Raw genomic sequence first — 20,086 nt, 5'->3', positions numbered from 1 at the left:
CCAGTTCTCTTCTTACCACAGATGGTTATCTCCTTGAAGTAGGAAACTGAAACATGGGTGATGTTTGGCTTCTCCTTGAGAAGTCTCCTGGTCTCATGTAACAGCTGCAGTACATAGCGGGGATGAAGCAGCTATGAGGAAAACCACAGGGAGAAGAGGAAGTTATTTTAGGAGAAGCTCGAAATCTGCTTTATTAGCACTACACACATATTGTGAAGGAAGGTGTATCACATCATTGATACTACAGACCTCTCTAAACATGGATATAGGCTGCTTGGTTTAGTGCTGGGAATCAGGAGTAGCTCTGCATTCGCTTCCCAATGAATGGAAAAGGGGCCCTTGGTAAACTTGCTGTTCATATTTTCCCATTTTATTTCTACATCCCGTTTCTACTCTTCTCATGTACAAAAACAGTAAGAGAATGGGCAATGGAACACTCAGAAGCATGGCATAAGTTCATCCCCTGAACATAGCTTAACAAAAAAAGGGGATCTAATTCTAAACAAAATGAAAAACAGACAAATTAATTACAAAAATAAACCTACAAAAACCCCATCCAAAGACCATAAATGATATTTCAGCAAATTACACAAATAATAAAGAGAAGGAAACTCCAGTGAAGGTTGACTTGTTTAGAGTTACCTTCCAGCTCACTGTGAAGACATTATATGAATGAAACATTCAAGCTCCAAAAGATTACTCTTTTCAGAGGGCATGTAGCTTCTGGCTCCTGTGCTCTTCTGGTCTCTGCCAAAGCGTGGTCAGTCTGTGGTTTTTACAACATTTAATTCAAACACTGATGGATGGCCTACAGACTGACTTGTCAAGATGAATTTTCTTGAAATAAACAAAAGAGGGCAATTATGTGTAATCATTTCCTTATTAAATGCCAGCCACAGCAAAGTGAAGCCTTGAGTGGGCACATTTCTCATGTGCTTTACATTGTGCTACTTGTAAGATCAGCCTTCACTGAAAATTAGGGGAAAAATAAAATATTATTCAGTAAATTGAAAGCAAAGAGTGACTGTTAAATAGCACACTGTTGAGCACAAATGACCACAAGTTCAAACAAAACTGTGCCATGTAAAGCAGTGGCGGGCAGAGCTTATGAAATCTATGCTAGCACATTAGCCATACTTTATATTCACTCTCTCCAGGGTCCTGTACATTAGAATCAGATTATTAATCCCTGCAACTCAATTTGTCTTTAAAACATTGAAGGGAAAAATAAAAGGACCTCAGCACCTTTCACAGTCCTGTCAGCATCCTTACTGACACCCTGACTGGCAGCTGCTGAGGGTTCCCACTGCACATTCACTATAATCTTTGTTCAGGAATAGATGCTCACCAACCCCTGCCCCTCCCAGCACTGGCAGCGCTGCAGCTACACAGTGATTCAAACCCAGGGACTGAGAAGTTCTTTGGGTTTTGTCAAGGTTACCTCCTGGCCAGATTAGATTCCTACAGCAGCTCACCGTGTACCTGTGTGATCAATGAGGGTTTGCAGGAAAGAGCAATGGGATGGAAAGGAAGGTGGAAACATCTCCCTGGGCACCAGCTCAGTCCTTTATTGCATTCAAGTGACGGGGGAGCTCCAAGTGGATAGAGATGTGAGACAAGAAAAGCAAACAAACAAAAAGTAGTTGCAGTGTACCTGTCGATTCTTGAGCGCGTTAAGAAGAGCCTTAGCATGTGCAATATTGAGGGGAAATGAGAGTCTTGGTCCACGATAGGAGTCTGGAACATCAATCTTTTCATACTCAATTACATATGAGTCTGCACCAGGAGAAACATGGGAGCTGGTGGAAGTGTGAGCAACTGCAATGAGAGGGAAGAGAAATGGGAACGTAGACGCTCTAGCAGTCCTATAAAGCTTATCAACATGAGGGGAACAGGAGAATGCAGTAGTTGCTCTCTTCATTGCAGTGCTGGAGGAGCCAGCTCCTGCCTTGTACAGCAGAGCAGCTCCAGGTCTCCCCACACTGATCCACAGCGCTAAACAAAAACAGAAATAAACACAAACAAAACTGGCAAAAACACTGTCCTAACAGGCAGCAGCTGTGGTCAGGATGCAAAATACTTTGTACTGGAGTTGTGGAGCAGTCTGTTCTGTTAGGCAATGAGAATACAACCTGCCATAGACTTTATCCTCCTGCAGAGCAAGGAGATTTAGAAGCCATCACTGACCATCCAGTGACCATCTGTTTATAGTTCCAGATTATGCTGTTAATACGGGTTTTAAAGAGTTGCTTTTATGTTCTACATAAAAATAGGCTAACTACCAGCAGCACACTGAATATTTTAAAAGCCAGCAGCTAAGCAGTGTTCCTTCACAGCAGACTGCAAAGCACTCTTTTCTGATACAACAGAGAGACAACAACAGCTGCCATAAAACCGCTGGAAGACATAAAGTAAACAAAAACAGCTTCTCCTGATTTTCCTGAACATGGAGAAAGCAGGAGCATTGCTCACTGCTTCAATCCAATATTTTCTTAGCATACCCTGGATACATAATAGTGAAAACTGATTTCAGCGCAGTGCAAGGACTGTCTCCTTGCAGACAGTCTTTGTCATCTCTTATTCTAACAGAGAGAGCCTGAGCCCTAAAGGACAGTGTTCTGGAGGCTGCTGCTGCAGAGCTGCTTGCATGAGACTCTTGTTGGAAACACTTTTTGCCATTTCTCAGACCATCCTAATTTCCACTCGCCAGTTCTGGCCAAAGGTTCCCTTCAGCTTTCTCCTCCAGAGCCAGCAGCCCTCCCAGTGTCCCCAGTCATGCAGACACCTGCCCATTCTGCTCCGTCCCTCCTGCCTACAGCAGGAGACCCTTCCCATCCCCTTTCAGAACAGACCTGCCTTCCTCACTGCCTCTGCTCCCTGCTGGCAGGTGCTCAGGCTGGGAAAGCCAATCTCCTTCCCCAAAGGGCATTACTCTGCAAAGTATACCCCATTTTCAGGATGAGAAATCAAAAAATCAGTCGTGATCACAAACCTGGGAGCACTCTTACATCTCCTCAGCCAGTCTTTCAGCTAGATTGTAAGGGTTCTTCCTGCACAGGATGTCTCATCTGGGAGCAAGGAGTACTTCTTCCTGTAATGGATGTCCCGCTGCAGCCTGGCGATTAGTGTGCTCTGGCCTGTGAGCAACCCACCTTGCCATAAGACCCATGCAGGGCTCATTCTGAAGGACTCAGCACTCATTTAGTTATCTTCCAGCCAGAGCTGTCCTGGCTCTTTCAGTCCATACTGAACGACAAGGACAACAGCCTTAGGCACACTGCGTTCAGACACCTATCCTAAGACCAGATGAAGCACCCTCTGCATCTCTTTACCAACCAGAGGGAGCACAGGAACACCTTTTGCTATGCTCTGATGCTGGAGGCCTTGCCTGAGGACAGCGAGCCCAGCCCTGGCTGCTAGCAGCCACCATAGGGCTCCAGGCTCAGTGCAGGACAGTGACCATGCTCCTTGTTACACAAACACAAAAGCCCAGGAAGGACCTCTGGCTCCTGAGGAGTGCTCAGACACTGGACACTGGTCCTGTAAAACCTTGGAAAATGGCTTTAAATCACAAGCAGAGCAAGGACAATACACACATAGCTATGCAACATCCCAAACACAACTCTAATTGCACTGACATCTTAAAGAGGATGAGAGGATGATAAAAGTTTCAGAATATAACATAAACAACCACATCAAAAGCACCACTGTGTTAATGAGATGGTGACTGCTTTCCTCCTCTGAATAGAAGGCATTTGGAACAAGATGATTAAAAAGAGAAAAGTGGCAAGATGAACAGAGATGACAAGTATCACAAAATCCTCAGGTAGCTTTCTCATCATTGCATACTGTGAGGAACAGGCAACCTGTACTCAGGTAAGAATATTATATACTAAATTCTTGGAGAAGGCTCTTGAACAACATGCCATCACTTTAATTTAAGTGACCAAACACAGATTAAGAAAAAAAAAAGAAAGAGATTAAAGCGTGGTGGGCTTTAGAAAATACTTGGGAATAGCAAAGCTAATTTGAAGCCTCTCTGCTTGCCAGGTTTACACTCACAGGGGCTCTTGTACTAAGACTGTGATACAGCAGAAACAGAAGCAGTTCATTAAGTAATCTTTCAGGCACAAGTTTTGCTCAAATTTCTGCGTCTGGCACAGGAACTGCAAAGGTCACTCAGAGGAGTGGGCAAGTAAGAGCCTGAAGTAAGAGATGCACACAGCCAGCAGTTGGACAAATGTAACTGCAAACCACACAACAAAAGTTCAACCTGCAATTTCTCATTTAACACATCCAAAAAATCCAGTACAAAGGAGGCCCCAGGCTGTCCCTCTATTAATAAGTATCTTACAGAATCTTTCTGCACCTTTTGGGGTTTTAGTATTTCTAATGAAGGGCATTTATTAGAAAGGGAGAAAGAAAAAAAGAAACAACAAACCACCATCACAATCACACTAAGATGAAAATAATGGAGCAACTTCCGTCCAAACAGATGAAACTTCTGCACAAACAAAACAGACAGATGATAAATGTTTTCCAATAAAACATGCTTTATCACATGCACCAGCTTTAACCACCTGCATGACTGCTAATACCTGCCAGATGAAGGACCAGGTCACTCATGCAGTGGTGGCAACAGACTGCCCAAGCCCCAGAAAGTCACTGGAGCACTAAGGTCCCATTAGTTCCTTCTATCAATAAGCACAGTTTAAAAAGTAGATAAATCAGTTGTAAAATTTGTTTTAATATGATAACAAAATAGAGATGAACACAATTGTACCAAATCTAAGACTAGCACTACAAACTTTCTGACTCACTCAGGTGAAAAAGGTGAACAGAGGTGTGCCATTAGCATCCAGAAGTAGTAGATAAAGAAAATCAAATGCTGCTCACTTCAAGTTTGCCATTTCCTCTCCAAGAAGTTAAGTACTTTTTTGCACAATGAGGTGGTAATGGAAAAAAAATAATCAAAGGAAGGGTAACTGTATCATTACTCTTAGCTTTGCAGCAAGGCTCAAATGTCATTTCCTTTTCTGCAGAACACGTAGAGGCACTCTAAACTACTGAAGAGAGAAGAACTACAGTTTCTAACAGCTGTCATTAGAACACTGAACCACACACCGTTTTGGTGGCTGAACCAGATGAAGGAGAAAGCATATTGTCTTGTAATTCAATAGGATGGAGTCAACACTTAACAGGACCAAATTCTTACTGTGATATTTGGAAAAGCAAACCTCAGTCCCAGCATATGCCACAAGTTCTAAACATCACACTGACATTATCTCACATTACCTTTTCCCATATAAGGTTTTCAAACAATCTCTGTGTTACTTTGATTTTTCTTCTTACCTTTACCACGATGAACACAGTGCTCCAGCATGAATGTGAAAAAGTTGGACAGCTGGATAAGGAAAAAAACAAACAAGTACTGATCAGTTTAGGGGATTCAGCAAGCATTAACATTCTTTTTCCTTAGTCAGGTACCATCAATTTCCCATTTAGAGGGAGCTCAGACACTATTATACGTTCCCAGAGCATTACCTCTAAATGAGCAGGTTGACAGCATATGATCACATACAAAATTCCAAAGCTACATCATGCTGCTGACATTTGCGTGTCATTCATTTTGCCCATCATTCAGACTATTTGTCTAAGCTTCCTTTATAGTCAAGAGAAAGAAACAGATATAATTCACCTAACTCACTTTATACTGATGCTAGACTTAACACAAAGCCCAGTAAGTTCCTAATTCCTGGTACTGACTCTCAAGAAAGCCCGGGCTGATGTGCTGAGATACTGAAAACTCTATTTCTCTATTGCAGATAGCTTGCCTTGCTCATTCTTTTAAGATCACCCATGCAATGACTTAATGTAAGGGGCTTAACATAACTGCCTGTACAGGAAGAACTGAAGATTACCCACCTGTGTTTGCTCTTGCTCATCAGCATATTCGATTGACTCAAAGATAGTGAGAGAATAGCGGCGGCGGATCTCTAGCTGGGCTTTTTTACAGCGGTACCACCTCTGGATTAACACAGTAGCTTTTATGGCTGTGAAAAGAGAAAGCAACGGATCACACATAATTCTTTCTTGACTTGTTCCTTATCTCTTGTCCTTCCCTCTTTTCCCGTACATTCAACAGGATGCCAGTAAATGAGTAGACAGAGCCAGAAGTGTCAAACCTCTGCCTCCAGCCCTCAGCTAACACCTCACTTCAGGGAGTTTCCCTGGCTACCCAGCCCTGAGTAGCTCAGCCTAACACACAAAAAGGTCTGTATGCTTTTGATCTTGGGAGAACGAGTCAAAGCAGCTGCAGGGCAATGTTACTGAAGCAACAAGGCCCAAAGGAATACAGTGATGTGAACTCCTGACACTCCAAGAACCACTGCCTGTTTCTGAGCAGGAAAAAACAGATAATCAGGAGAAAAAAAAAAAAAATCAGGAAAAAAAACCCCAACCCCAAAGCAATACACAAAATGCTCTCCAGAACTCCAGGGTTTGATACAATCATCACTGCAACTTTGTGGAAGAGAAAAAAAGAGAAAAGCGAGAACAATACTGACATCCTAACTGTGCTGGTATTTGGCTGCAGCTGCCAAAATGAACAGCTGATGCTAAAACCAAACCAAAGCAACAAATGACAGCCAACGGTTTGCACAGATGCTTATGCTTTTTCCTGCAAAGAAAAGCTCTGCACTGGAGAAACACTGGTTTGCAGTCATCAATTATTTCAGCTGATCACAAACCTCACTTTTTTTTAGGATTATGAGACTAGGATGAGTGGCAGCCTCTGCATGGGAACGATTTCTTACTCATATAACTGTCAGATTAAGAAAATAAAGACCTCTGCAGAAGCACAATTCTCATAATATGCATAACATTACGGAAGCTTTTTCATATATAAAAGCACTTTTAGATGCCATAATAGCATGCTGTTTCCTCGTTTTACCACTAATATGGTAAAATTAGTACTATGTAGTACAATTAAAGTGCTAAAGTTCTCAATTCCAGACAAAGCCAAAATCAGTAAAGACTGCAGAAATCTCACCCCTCCTGAATGAAAAAGGTACAGCTCTTGCACGAGTGGGAGCACACTCCCTACCATACATAACCTCTAGGGTCTAAATCGGTTCCCCTCACCAGACCTGACAGCAAGCCTGTCACCAGCTTTTCTGGTTAGAAGAGTTCCTATGGGGCAGAGCAGAGCCACCAGCACAGAAACTAATTTCTAGCATCAGAGCCATTACAATCCCAATAATGCTCATCTGGGCTGCTCAGTGTCTGGCCCTGTGCACTTAACGTGGCACAACCCCACAGGTATCAGGCAGGTATATGTTGATAACTGTGCTTAATGTTGCAAATCTACCTAAATATTTCCTCTCTTTTATATATATTATTATTATTATTTTTAACTGTACTTATTACTATGTTGTTATTGTCAGGATTAAACCAGAACATAATTTTCACACTAGGCTACAATGTATCTGTAAAATAAAATATCATTTGTGGAAGGTGACTCCACCAGCAAGTACCTGTTAAAATCACATTATTAATGCATTAGAGGGATTCAGACTGCAGATATAATGACAGTCCTGCATAACTTTACTACTGCTGAAGAGCAGAAAGACTGCCATCCAGCAACTGGAGAGGGCAAGTATAAGAAAGACAGAGAGCTGTTGGAGAGGGTCCAGAGGAGAACCACAAAGATGATCAGGTGCTGGAGCACCTCCCCTACAAAGACAGGCTGAGGGAGCTGGGCTTGTTCAGCCTGGAGAAAAGAAGACAGTGGGGTGACCTCATTGCAGCCTTTCAGTACCTAAAGTGAGCCTACAAACAGGAGGGGAATCAACTCTTTGAAAGAGTAGATAACAGCAGGACAAGGGGAAATGGTTTTAAGTTGAAGGAAGGTAGATTTAGGTTGGATGTCAGGGGGAAGTTCTTTACTACGAGAGTGGTGAGGTGCTGGAACAGGCTGCCCAGAGAGGTTGTGGATGCCCCGTCCCTGGAGGTGTTCAAGGCCAGATTGGATGGGGCCCTGGGCAGCCTGGTCTAGTATTAAATGCTAGGTTGGTGGCCCTGCATGTGGCAGGAGGGTTGGAACTTGATAATCATTGGGGTCCCTTCCAACCTAAGCCATTCTATGATTCCATGATTCTGTGCAAAACCCCCACGTGCTCAAAACTGGGATGTGCTATGTTGAAAAGCAGGGGGCCAATACATCAAGTTTTTAATGGAATCTTTGTGCAAGTGCTGTGAGGATTTTCCATCAACAGTCTCAAATGCTTGCAGGGAGAATTTCAGGCCACACACCTTGTATGGCAGAAGATCAATTTGGAAAGTCATAGTTGTAGAATAAAAGAGTTATAGTAGCTCTGTTTAGTTGCATCCATTTCAATACCAGGATCACCCAGCAGCAGGGAAACTGGGGCAGTCTTCTTAGGAACCTCATGTTGTGGAAGGCCACAAAAGGCCTCCTCAATCCTTTATCCTATATACTTCACCAGTGAGAGCACATGTGAGCACATCTGAAATATGACTTCTGTATGAATTTTTTCCAACCTCATGTGTAAGATGCTAGAGGTGCTCTGCAGTTGCCCTGACCTCAACTGGCATCTGAAAGTTATGCACTCCTTTAATTAGAGACAATATTTGTGAAGTAATTTTATCTCAACAAGAGTTTGACAACAGGACTGGTGGGGAAATAACATCTTGCAATCCTCTTGCAGTGCTATGGAGAGAACAACTTCGGACGTGGAGATGATGGCAGTGCTCACCTCTTTCATTATATTTGTGTTTACTGTAATCTGCAGAAGAGTTGCACCCCATGGTGCTAACGGTGCACTCCATTTCTGGTTTTAATCACTGCTGGAAGGAAGCATGTCTCTCTCAGCCGTTGGTGTTAAACGCGTCTGCTGTGCTCTTCCTCCAGCCACAAGGAAGGCTCCTGTGATCCTCACACCACCACTAAGAGAGGAAAATACACACACTTGGCCATACAGAATATAAAGTACCTATAGCCACCCATAATGACTGAAGCACATCCTGCAAAAACACTACCAAATAAACCATACCTATTTTGTACTCCCCCCCCAAAATAACCAGCCCTCTTAACACCCTTCTTGACTGAAAAGGTGCCCTACCATCCCATTTACCACCTTACACCTCTCTGTTCCAGTGCTGATAAACGCTTTGTTTACAGACCCTTACAGATGCTGGATGAATGGAAATCCCCACCACCGACTGATACACAACACAATAAAAACCACCACCAACTGCACAGGGACCATATATATAATGGTGCCATGGCAAATTGTTTCCTAAACAGATTTCACTGAAATAAAGCACCACGTTTTCTGTTGCATTTTTACAGAAACATTCTAACAAAAAAAATTTGGTTTCATAAAAAAAAAAATAATGTACAGGGCATTTTGTAGTGTGGCTTTCTGGGTTTATATCCTGGCACTTACTCATCCCCTCACTCGATGGGATCAAACATTAATGCCATATGCTTCCAAATCAACAAGTTCAAAAGACTAACATCCCCCTGAAATACAAAATAGGTTAATTTCTAGGTAACAAAACATCATGAATGCTCTGAGACTGAATTTCGTTTTAGCTGAGGATTTCTTATGTGATCACAGTGATCACTCTCCTCTGTCTCCTGGGGTATGTTTCCCTCTAGTATTTCTAACACATCCCAATTACTGCATTTGTTCTTTTTGTTTCATTGATACTCATTCTTCTTTTATCTGGGTTTTAAAACAAAGAAGAAATCCTTTAGCATAAAATGAATGCTTAACTGCTTTTGCTTTTTCTTAATTAGCAAAAGGAGGATAAGAGACAGGAAAATACAAATGCATAACTGCTTTGTTTTCTGCTTCAATAGTCAGAATGCCTTTATTGTTGTGAGACTGTTTCCAGCTTGTATGTATTTATTAATCAATCATATTACATTTATACCCTATTTTCAGCATCCCACAACACATGGGTATCCCACACTTGAGCTAGGTCTATCATCATCCAAGTCAGTATTTATTTCAGTAAAGAAGGACTTGAGGGGCTTTCTTCCTCATGATGGATTATGCTTTTCTTCCCTCTGAAGTGAAACTGAAATCCAAAAAGAGCCCTGTTACAGTAAGTTTGAGCCAATCAATGGTTTTAATAGCATCAAATACAGCACTGAGACTGCTAAAAGCTTAACAGACAATTGTTATCATTCTGAATACTGTCTCCTCACGTGCTCCATTTAAGAAAGTCATGAGTCTTCACTAGCTCATCTCAAACCAACCAGCTGGAGATCTGAAGACTAAGACCAAGTACAAAACACTTAGAGCTCACAGTCTAAGCCTTCTTCCAGCATGACCACCTACATTGATGGGGAGGGCAACATGTCTCCAGCAACTAGGCAACGAGAGCCTCAAATAGAACTATCAGTGATTCTCAGGGCTCCATGGCAATCAGTGGGCTGCCCCAAGCCAGGGGCACCTGGAGGATGACTGCACCCTTCCCCTACCTCTAAGTTCTTTCATTTATAGCACCACTTTGAGCAAAGAAATAAAGAGAGAGGCTAGAATAGAATTTTATGCTAACAGCAGTAAATGAAGCCTTAAACACATACTCAAAGCTTGGAGGAAATCTTACACAATATCAATAAGCCCCTTAAAAATGCCTTAGCTGGCCATCAGTGAACTAATCCAGGGGAATCACCATCATCAGTCCCCAATGCCTCTATTCTACAGCGGGTACAGCAAACATTCAAATTACTACCTTGTTTCCCAGTAGTTTCTCACAACCCACATCTCCAGGCTCCAGTACAACCACATCAATTGGAGACTTGAGCAAGCACAACTTCCATCCAGGCATAGTGAATTCATTTTCTGCTGTTTTGGACCAACCAAAAGACCATGACCAAGGGAACAACCCACTGTGAAAATAGCCAGCATCTCCTACAAGCAAATACTCTTCTTCGCTCCTAATTGAGCCGCACCCTTTCTCAAGGTGCATCAGTTCAAGCCAGCTCTGCTCCCTGCCAAACTCATAGAAAAATACCAAGCAACGACCACACGGGCTTTCCACAGCTAAGAAGGCTGAAAAACAAGAATCTGAAACATCGAAGTGCTTTCTGTGAATGCTGCATTTGCAATGCAATGCAATGCAAAGTTCCTGGTAAACCATCATTTGCCATTACAAAAGATCCCCAAGTGTTCACAGATGAAATGCAAAGTTGGCCTTGTCTCAAGATATGGAAAAAGGTTTCCTAGATATATATTCCTAGATAAGAATTTGGGACATAGTGCTGTGCTAGCATTCTGGATATTGTACCACTGATTTACCTTTAAGAGATAAGAGAGAGTCTGTCACATTCACTAAAAGTCAGACAACAGCTCAGATACAAGTCTAAGAAATTGTTATATTTCCCTCAGTTCAGCAGAAAGGCAATTTTGTGATAGACAGGCACCGAATACATAGCCCATCCAGTGAAGCAAAAGAAAACATTGCTCCAACCATGCCAACAGAGATGCACTAAGCAAAGCAGAAGTGGCACACCCTGCTCTGAAAGCTGAACTGCAGCATTCAGAAGTTTGGGTTTCATAACCAGCACTGTCAAGAGCCTGATTTACAGAGATGATGAACCAGCAGCATTTGATCTGAATGTAATAGGTGCTGCCCCAAATAATTAAACCTTAAGTTCATCAGTCACAGAAAGACAAGGCTGCCTCAAAAATAATGAAAATCTTGTGAAGATTTATAGCTGAACTTTAATGACATTAGGCTGCAGGTCCTTTGGGCTGCAAGCCATTCTTTCAAGCCTCGCTCATCTTTAAAATTTAGATAAGCCATGCTATTGTAGACAAGTGTAAGCTAGGACAAGCTTGTGGATATGGAAGCCATACAAATGACAGCTGCTAAGCTTTAACTTCTCAGCTTCACTTGTTTCTTATCTTTAATAAATGAAGATTGAAAAAGTGCCCCTTTTGTTTTGGTTTGGATGAAATTTCCTTAGGTATGCTACTTCCTCTGTAAGTTGTTTCAGTATCTTTCTCCAACAATGTGCCTCCTGTCTCCCCTCCCTCCCTTTTTCAACCATACTTACTAACATACAGTTACCGTCTACACCCATAAAATGTTAGAATGTATGTGTGGTTGGAGACGTAGCGAGACACGGACAGTTTTCTCCATGAAGATCAGATGGGTGGATGGGTACTTCCCACACCAGAGACTTGACTTTGATGTCTTCTCGCTACTAACATTTCAACTTTCTTCAACTCACAAGCTTCATTCAGAATTGCCTTCCTTTGGAAACAGGGACTTCAGAGTACTGAGAATCATGAAACATTGGTTTATGATAGATTCTCTTCTATGTAGTGCTGAGGAAATGAAGGAGGAAGGAGCAAGATACCCTAGAAAAGAGAACCTTGTGCATTAAATCATAACTTCCAGGTTGGTACCTGTAGAGGGACAGCTCTTCAAAACTGTCTTATTGCCAGAGCTGGGGTTGTCAAGGATAAGGATCTAGAGACGACTTAGAGATTTCATTAGCTAAAAGACTCACTCTGCAAAAAGTGGGATGAAGCTACCAATGCAGTGAAAGAGAACTTGGCTGTGGACTGCCAGAGTAATAATTCTGTAAATCAACACTTGAATTTGGTCTGCCAAATGACGTAAGAAGATCAAATATAGACAAAGCAGTGCATGCTTAAATCTGTGTTGTTTTACATCCACAGGACAAACTGATACTTCTATTAAGTGAAAGAAAGAAATGAGAAAGCCTTTCTGTTTTAATAAATTTGTTTCAAATACACAGCAGACAAAAGTCTTCAGCCTGCTCAGAGATGCAAGGCTAAGGCCTGTACAGAACTGCTGGAGTCACTTCTGGCAATGGCTGCTGATAGACATCAATGCTTGGGCCAGGAATCAATATGGAATGGATGTAGTAATAATGGGAAACCAGCAAAGCCAAAGTGAAAGAGAATAGGATGAAGACATTCCAGCTTATTAAGGTAGACTAATATTCCTGAGCCCAAAAACGTACTGCAAAAGTAAGGAAACAGAAGATCCGAAAAGGTGTGAACATGGCAATTGTTCAAACACTCAGTTCAAGAACTGCATGTAAATCCAAAAAGAATCTGTAGGAAAATGATGTGTGAAAGTTAGTTCATTCCATCTGCAGTCAATAAAGCATACATTTACACAAAGTATTTGCACTTCTTGTGTTTAAAAAGAAACAAAGCAAACAGCCTCAGTCTTTGCACAGAAAGGTTGTGGGGAGAGTGTGGTAATAAAGGAAGGTGGAAAATACAAGCACACAACTAGGTGCAGATCACCCTGGATTATGAAGATGCCATCATATCACTTTTCAGAAACTCTAAGAGCTTCAAAAGGAGAAGCCATTAGGAAGCCAGCAGAAAGCTCAAAATCCTGTGGCCAAATTAGTTCTAGTAAGAGGACCCAGCAGGAGTGTAAAAATCAGCAACAGTTGCAGTTTCTTATCACAGAGAAAAAGGGAAATCTGAAATTATAAATTTCAGATTTATAAATTATAAATTGTCCTGCAGATAATGAGCAGAATCTTAATGACATCCCATGATATTCCTTCTCCTTACTTGAACGGGAATACTGACCAAAACGTAAAACTCGAGAACAAATGTATTGAAATTTGAGCCAACTTACAAATTAAATTCATGCTTCAGATGAAATTTATATTGGTTTTAATGGGAGTTAAACATCATCAGAACAAAGACTATCATCACATAAAGTCTTTTTCTTAAAGCAAAAAGTACGAAATACAGAAGTCTCAAAGTTATTTGATCTTACCCGTATTCGGAAGCTCTGGATAACTGATCCAGTCCAGGTCAAACTTGACAGCTTGAAGCACACTGATTTTTCTCAGGGCAAAAGCACTGCCCTTCTCTCATTCACTTTGAAGACCTAGGATACAGGCAAGTTGCTCTTTAAAAGTGAGCTAAGAAAAAAAAGATACATATCTGACTTGAAGGAATTACCTGCTTTTTTTCCACAAGAGTTACCTTCAGAAGCTTCCTCCCGAAGCAGAAGCAGTCCCTTTCTGGAACCAGAACTGCATAATGAGGGGCGCAGCTCTGCAGAACCAGCACTCCAATCCTCCCTGGGGCTCTGGAGCTCACAAAGCACTTACTCTCCACCTACTGATACAGCCTCCCGAGAGGAAATTTCTTGAGCCTCACTCCTCAGACGCAGTCAAGGGTAAATGCCATATTCATCATGATGCGGAAGCTCTTGGCTGCAGCCCTCCAGCTGTGCTGCTGGCATGCTATTGGAGATCTGTCTAGTCACCGTGCCTCCTGTATCTCAGGCAGAGAAAGGGATGGGCTGAAGGTATCGTCTGCACATCTGAAGTCACATGGTCTCTCTCCAGAGGAAAGGCCTTTCTGCTGGGATGAGGCAGTGATTTGCAATTTAGCAGACCTACCTAGCACACGGGGGATAAACACACATACAGACCGCCCAGGTATTTGCTTCCCTGATGTGACTGGTATGGTAATGAAAGCCCCTAAGGAAAGAAATACTGCCAGATTAATTTGCCAAGAGGCACTGTATGCATACACTGGTATACAGACACTATCTGCGCACACATTCTCCCCATAAGAGTGTAATGAGTTCAGGGAACTAAGCTCATGGCTTAGTTTGTCCCTCCCCAGTGTAACTCCTGGAAAGGGGTCAGTTTGCCACTGTGGCTGACCTGTGTGGTCAGAAAGCCATGCTGCCGTATACTCTGAAGTCAAACCCTGACCGCAGAGCCTGCACATCCTACCCACCTCCATGCCTTGCTGTCTGTGGGCACTCAGCCACCTCACAGGTGCCAGGAAGGGCAGCACCATCAAGCCCAAGGCCATTTCTTATTGCTCAGTGTTGACACAACAGGCCCCATACACTGCAATTTTGAGCACATATACTACCAAACAACTCATAAATATTAGGTACCAGAATAAGTTTGGTACTGTAATATTGCCACTATACTCTCAGGTACAGCCCTCAGCATCTATCACACCACTAACCACTCATACCCCCACTCTGTCCTTCTGCCCTCTTCTGAAAGCCAGAGAGGAGCTGCTCTCATGGTCTCCCTGTGCAGTGATGGAGCAGAGCACAGCAGCCATTTTGTGGGGTCACTGTAAGGGCTGTGGGCCCAAAGAAGGCCACAGGTTACAATGCATGGGCTAAGGTTGGGGTTAGGATGCGTATGGTGACAGGAAGCACTGTGTGGATGGGGATCACATTACTCCTTCCTCTGCAGCCTCTCCTCACGATGGCATTCACTAAGGCCAGGTCCTGGAAATAGATGGGACAGAACAGAGACCATCAGATGAAGATCTCGATGCCCTTGCTCCAAAGCTTTAGTAATACTACAGCATGGTATTTTCAATAAATTTTTGCCATCAGTTTGGTGACAGTCCTAAAGATGTCAACTGCCACTGTGAAGGCACTTGGACACAGTGATCAGATCATCGTTTGGGACAGACAGAGAAGTCCCCTCACTGTGATAGAATGGGCACGTTTTTTAACATGTAAAAGACACGTGAAGTGCAAAGCCAGCAAGCAGAAGGCACTGTGTGAATGCAAAAAATGTGAATATGCTTTTTTTTTGATTGAGTGAGCTAGTTCTTTGAGTTTCTGGAGTCCTGGACACAAGCTTCCATATTCAAAGCCACTCCTTTTCCGTGGAATGAGACAGCAAATAAAATCCACACGAGGCGCCCTAATTCTGCATAGCCCAGGAGAGTTTTGATGTTTGCTTTTCTGGCAGGATGCACTTTCCCTTATCCGAGTTACAGTAGCTAATCATTTATGTATGATCACACTGTCCTGCCAAAAAGCATACAAGTAAAAATACATCATAACCTCTTTCCACTGCACTCTGGGGATACATGTCATTTATCAAATATTTACTGCATCTGATAAATTCATCCATATTGGCTTTTAGCAAGATTTCTGCATAATGAGAGGCCGTAAGGCTTGTTCCAATAGCCAACAAATCCATCAGAAATCTTTCATCCAAGATCAGTGGGAACAGAACCAAACCCTTAGTTGTTATCTTCCATAGGACAATGTCTCCCCAGCATGTTTTCTTTTGTTATTCATGGAAGCTGCTCATCCCTTCTCAGTGCTCTGAAGTGACCCGACAACCTGACAGTCAGATATGTTGGAATGAGCCACCTCTCCAGTTACATACAGGGATCATAGTAACACGTAGCTTTCCAAATAGCCTTTCCCATTTAAGCCCAAGGACATCAGCTGGACCTAATTAAGCCATCCTCGTTTCCACATGAGGCAAAGGGAACATACCAGTCCCACCACCAAGTCACACACATGCTGAGCTTTTTTGCTCAGCAGCTACATATCACACACTAAGGAGGTGAAAAGCATTTTAGCAAGCATCAACAGGCAGTAGGCAACAAAATTCTCTAATACGTTTTCGAGCAGCCTAGCAGAATTAAAAAAAAAAAAAAAGTTATGCTGCCAGTGCAAAAATCAGGAGACTCCTTTACAGGCAGCCCTTGAAGTAACAGCATGTGTTATGTTCCCCAAACGCTTTGGAAACACCAACCTCCTGAGCCAGCCTTCATGCAGGCATTCCACATGCATAATTCAAAATCTGCTTCAGGCTCATGTCTCGGAAGCACCCACTACAAAGTGATGCAACCAACATTTTTCAAAAAGGCTGAAGATGATCACGGTGGGAGTGAATGTGCTCTTTCTGCACCGTGGTTCCCCTCCTCTTACCCTATCAAGCTTAGGAAAGTATTTTTATGTGATCCAGCCATGTATTTTAAAGCACTGGCCAGGGGACAAGTCCCCAGCTGAGCGATCTGCCAGTAACAGAAGGAATAAAAAGAGATAAAGGAGAAAAAAAACACACAGTCACGTTATCTGGCATTTTCCTATCAAAATCAGTGTGATGACTGAAGCCTGTTGATAAATGAGCCTTGCAAGGTTAGCGTGGGTAAATGGGAAAAGACATTTCCCTCAGTGGACATTTCTGGGACGCAATGACAACGGACAAAAGACATCAAACTTAGCATCCCTGGCAAAAAGAACACAAAACCAGAAACATGAGCCAAGAAAGGGCGAGAAACTACACAGGAACACCATGGAATCACCAGGGCACTCCCTGTAAAAATGAGACCAATGTAAAAAACTAAAGAAAAAGCCACCAAAAATCCACAAAGAGATCAGCAGAAAAAAAAAATGTTCTGGAAAGCAGTGCCTAATGGCAAAATTTGCAGTCTCAGCCTATACTTGGAGCCTATGGAGACGACAGCCAACTACAGCACTCAGATTTCACCACCTCTTTGTGAACCAACGCAGGGAAAGAGACGAGCACGAGAACTGCCTAAGGAAAGCAGGGTTTGCGTTTTGTTAGCGTGCTGCAGCACAAGCTGCACCGACTGAGGTAAAACCCACAGTTTTGACAGGAAAAAACTTGACCTGCTCAGGCATACTGCTCAGGCATACTGCTCAGGCATACTGCTCAGGCATACTGCTCAGGCATACTGCTCAGGCATACTGCTCAGGCATACTGCTCAGGCATACTGCTCAGGCATACTGCTCAGGCATACTGCTCACCCTTCCTCCTTCCTCCCTCCTCCCCCCCCACAAACTGCCCCTCCCGGCCAAACCGCCAGGGGAGGGAACCGCCCCTCCGCGCGCTCCTCCAATGGTCTGTTCCCTCCGTGTGGGCGGAACCGAAGGCGGGGGGGAGCGAAGAGCGCGAGCATTTCATCAATAGGTGGAGCGCCATAACGGCCTGTTTCCGTAGCGGTTCCATAGTGTAGTGGTTATCACGTCTGCTTTACACGCAGAAGGTCCTGGGTTCGAGCCCCAGTGGAACCAGCGGCACTACGTTTTGTTCTTCCAGGTTAGTTACGGTTAGTACGTTTTGTTCCTTCCAGGTTAGTTACGTTTAGTTTAGGCCTCCTCTTTTTCTCCCAAAATGGGCAACTTTATTAAAAAGTGCAAGCCCTCTGTGAAGTGGAGGAAGAACGATGTGTGGAGCTGGGAGCAGAAGGGCCCACCCGTCAGGAGAGCCCTGCTAACTGGAATCCCTGTGTTACTTGTATGCTCTCATCTCAGTGCACAAGTGACACAACTTGCTGAGAGGCAGCCCTGAGCCCACCATAAGCCTTGTGCAACAGCACCTTTTCTAACAGTCCAAACATAATTTAGACAGTGTTACTGCAGGACTTGATTTTTCACCCTAAGAAACACATCAGGACCATAGAATAAGTCCCTTAAGATCATCAAGGACACCCATCACATAACACTGCCAAGTCTGCCACAAACCATGGCGTTTAATGCCTTGTCCTCACGCCTCCTGAACAACCTCCAGGAATGAGGACTCCACCAACTCCACTTTTTCTGTGAAGAAATTCTTCCTCATATCCAACTAAGCCTCCTCTGCTGCAACTTGAGGCCATTTCTTTGTGTCCTATCACTTGGTGTCTGAGAAAAGAGAACAAACCCCACCTTGCTTCAACCTCCTTGCGGGCAGCTGTAGAGAGCAATACGGTCTCCCCTGAGCCTCCTCTTCCCCAGACTGAACAATCCCAATTCCCTCAGCCACACTCCATAACTTGTTCACCTCAGAGCAATTCCACTGTTGCATACAGCACATCATCTCATTCTGCATGTGCAAGCCTTTAGGAAACGGTGATCATTGGATATGGATGCTGCCACAGCACCTGTCTGTGCATGCGAGCCCCAGCAGGGCCTGGGGTGAAGAAGTCTCTGCAGGAGGAAGAGGCACACCAGGGCTGAATAGGCCCAGCTAAGACTGAGATCTCCACTCTGAGCCCTGTTTCTAGGGTAAAATGCCTGTCATAGCAGGGTTGCTTTCAGGTTACATGTCCAAAGCTGTCCACTACATCTAGAATTTTCCACTGTAGTATATGAAAGCCGTCAGGGAAGGTACTTCCCATCGTCCCTCCACGATGAGTCCATGGTGCCCAGCATGCTGATGACAGCCACAAGTCCCTGAGGTGTGGCAGGGGACTGGGCCTGCTCCTGGTGGGCAGCACCAGGTAACTAGTCATGTTGTGTTTTTTGCACTGAGGTGCTTTTTTTTTTCCAAAAGAGGACATAAGCCCACACTCAGACTCCTTGAAATAATATTTTATTTTAAGAACCAGATCTTCAACATGGGCAGATCATCGTCACTCCATCCACTTCAACAGAATCCAGCTCTTGAAGGTTTGACTCATGCTCCAAAAGCATTGGCAGTTTTCCTCTTTCAGCATGTCGGTATCTTACATCTGAGAGATGCCTACAATTCACACGTACACATATAAACGTGCATTTTGTACATTCCCTAGCTGTGCTAAGACCAATGTGTGCCAGTCACACATTAGCGCTGAGAAATTGCTTGGTGCATGTGCGTAGATCCCAGACATCCAAATTTGTGTGTGTTGCTCTCATTTACCTGTCTGTCACTCTGACTTTGGGAGAAACACAAAATCACCATATGAAGCTGTGCTTCCCTCACACATAGGCACCTTCCATTCCGGACTGCCCTTCAAGGATGTGTGTCCACACCACTGCTGGGCCAGGCTGGTCCAGCTCCAGGAGGTCTCTGTGTGTGCTTGGTGCCTTCTGGGAGCTCCTGGAAACACTGCTCTGATGTACTCAGAAGAAAATTCATTGCCCATGAGCTCTGACAAAAGAAAGCTACGAGCAGAAAGTGCAAGCCTGTGTAAGAAGTTGGCATGTTGATCTTCAAATGGTACAGTTGTGATTATACCTGTCAACCAAGCAAAGCAAAGCACAGACTGGAGCACTGGCCTCCAGCCATCCACGCTGCTTAATTCTTAGTAAATTTCTGGTGAGAGTGGGGTGTAGGCCAGCTCCATGCAGCTGGGAAGGATGCATGTCATTCCCACTTGTTGGTGAACAACCTCCACTCTGCTTCATTCCCCCTGCTACCATCCCTTATGTCCTTATGCACCCCTGGAAGTGCAAGCAAAAGCATTTTGATGCTGCAGGGTGGCCTTTGTGTTATTTCAGACAAAGTGAAAGAAGAAAGTGTAGCAAAATATCAGAGGGCCACAGA

General features: G+C 43.6%; 1 protein-coding gene and 1 non-coding gene across 4 annotated transcripts in view; one reads left to right on the top strand and one right to left on the bottom strand.

Moving 5' to 3' along the window:
• PPEF1 (protein phosphatase with EF-hand domain 1) overlaps positions 1-14,301 on the bottom strand; it is a 28,832-nt gene extending 14,531 nt beyond the window's left edge. For 2 of the 3 annotated variants that reach the window (XM_042866560.1, XM_042866562.1), the window contains exons 1-7: positions 14,031-14,301; positions 13,819-13,932; positions 8,778-8,967; positions 5,926-6,053; positions 5,353-5,404; positions 1,655-1,818; positions 17-131 (exon numbers count right to left, since the gene is read on the bottom strand). In XM_042866560.1, the coding sequence (XP_042722494.1) occupies positions 17-131; positions 1,655-1,818; positions 5,353-5,404; positions 5,926-6,053; positions 8,778-8,850 (532 nt within the window). In that variant the 5' untranslated portion in view covers positions 8,851-8,967; positions 13,819-13,932; positions 14,031-14,301. Of the gene's footprint in view, positions 1-16; positions 132-1,654; positions 1,819-5,352; positions 5,405-5,925; positions 6,054-8,777; positions 8,968-13,818; positions 13,933-14,006 lie in introns of all 3 variants that reach the window. The other variant, XM_042866561.1, reaches the window with a different exon arrangement.
• A 3,500-nt stretch (positions 14,302-17,801) lies between these two features.
• TRNAV-UAC lies at positions 17,802-17,874 on the top strand. The gene has a single exon. It is a non-coding gene; the product is annotated as a tRNA-Val (tRNA).
• Positions 17,875-20,086: the final 2,212 nt, after the last annotated feature.

Source organism: Lagopus leucura, unplaced genomic scaffold (genome assembly GCF_019238085.1).
Source record: "Lagopus leucura isolate 7727_CA_CO unplaced genomic scaffold, USGS_WTPT01 Super-Scaffold_100001, whole genome shotgun sequence".
NCBI lineage: Eukaryota > Metazoa > Chordata > Aves > Galliformes > Phasianidae > Lagopus > Lagopus leucura.
Note: the sequence above shows the minus strand (reverse complement) of the source record. Positions and strands in the feature narration are given on the sequence as shown.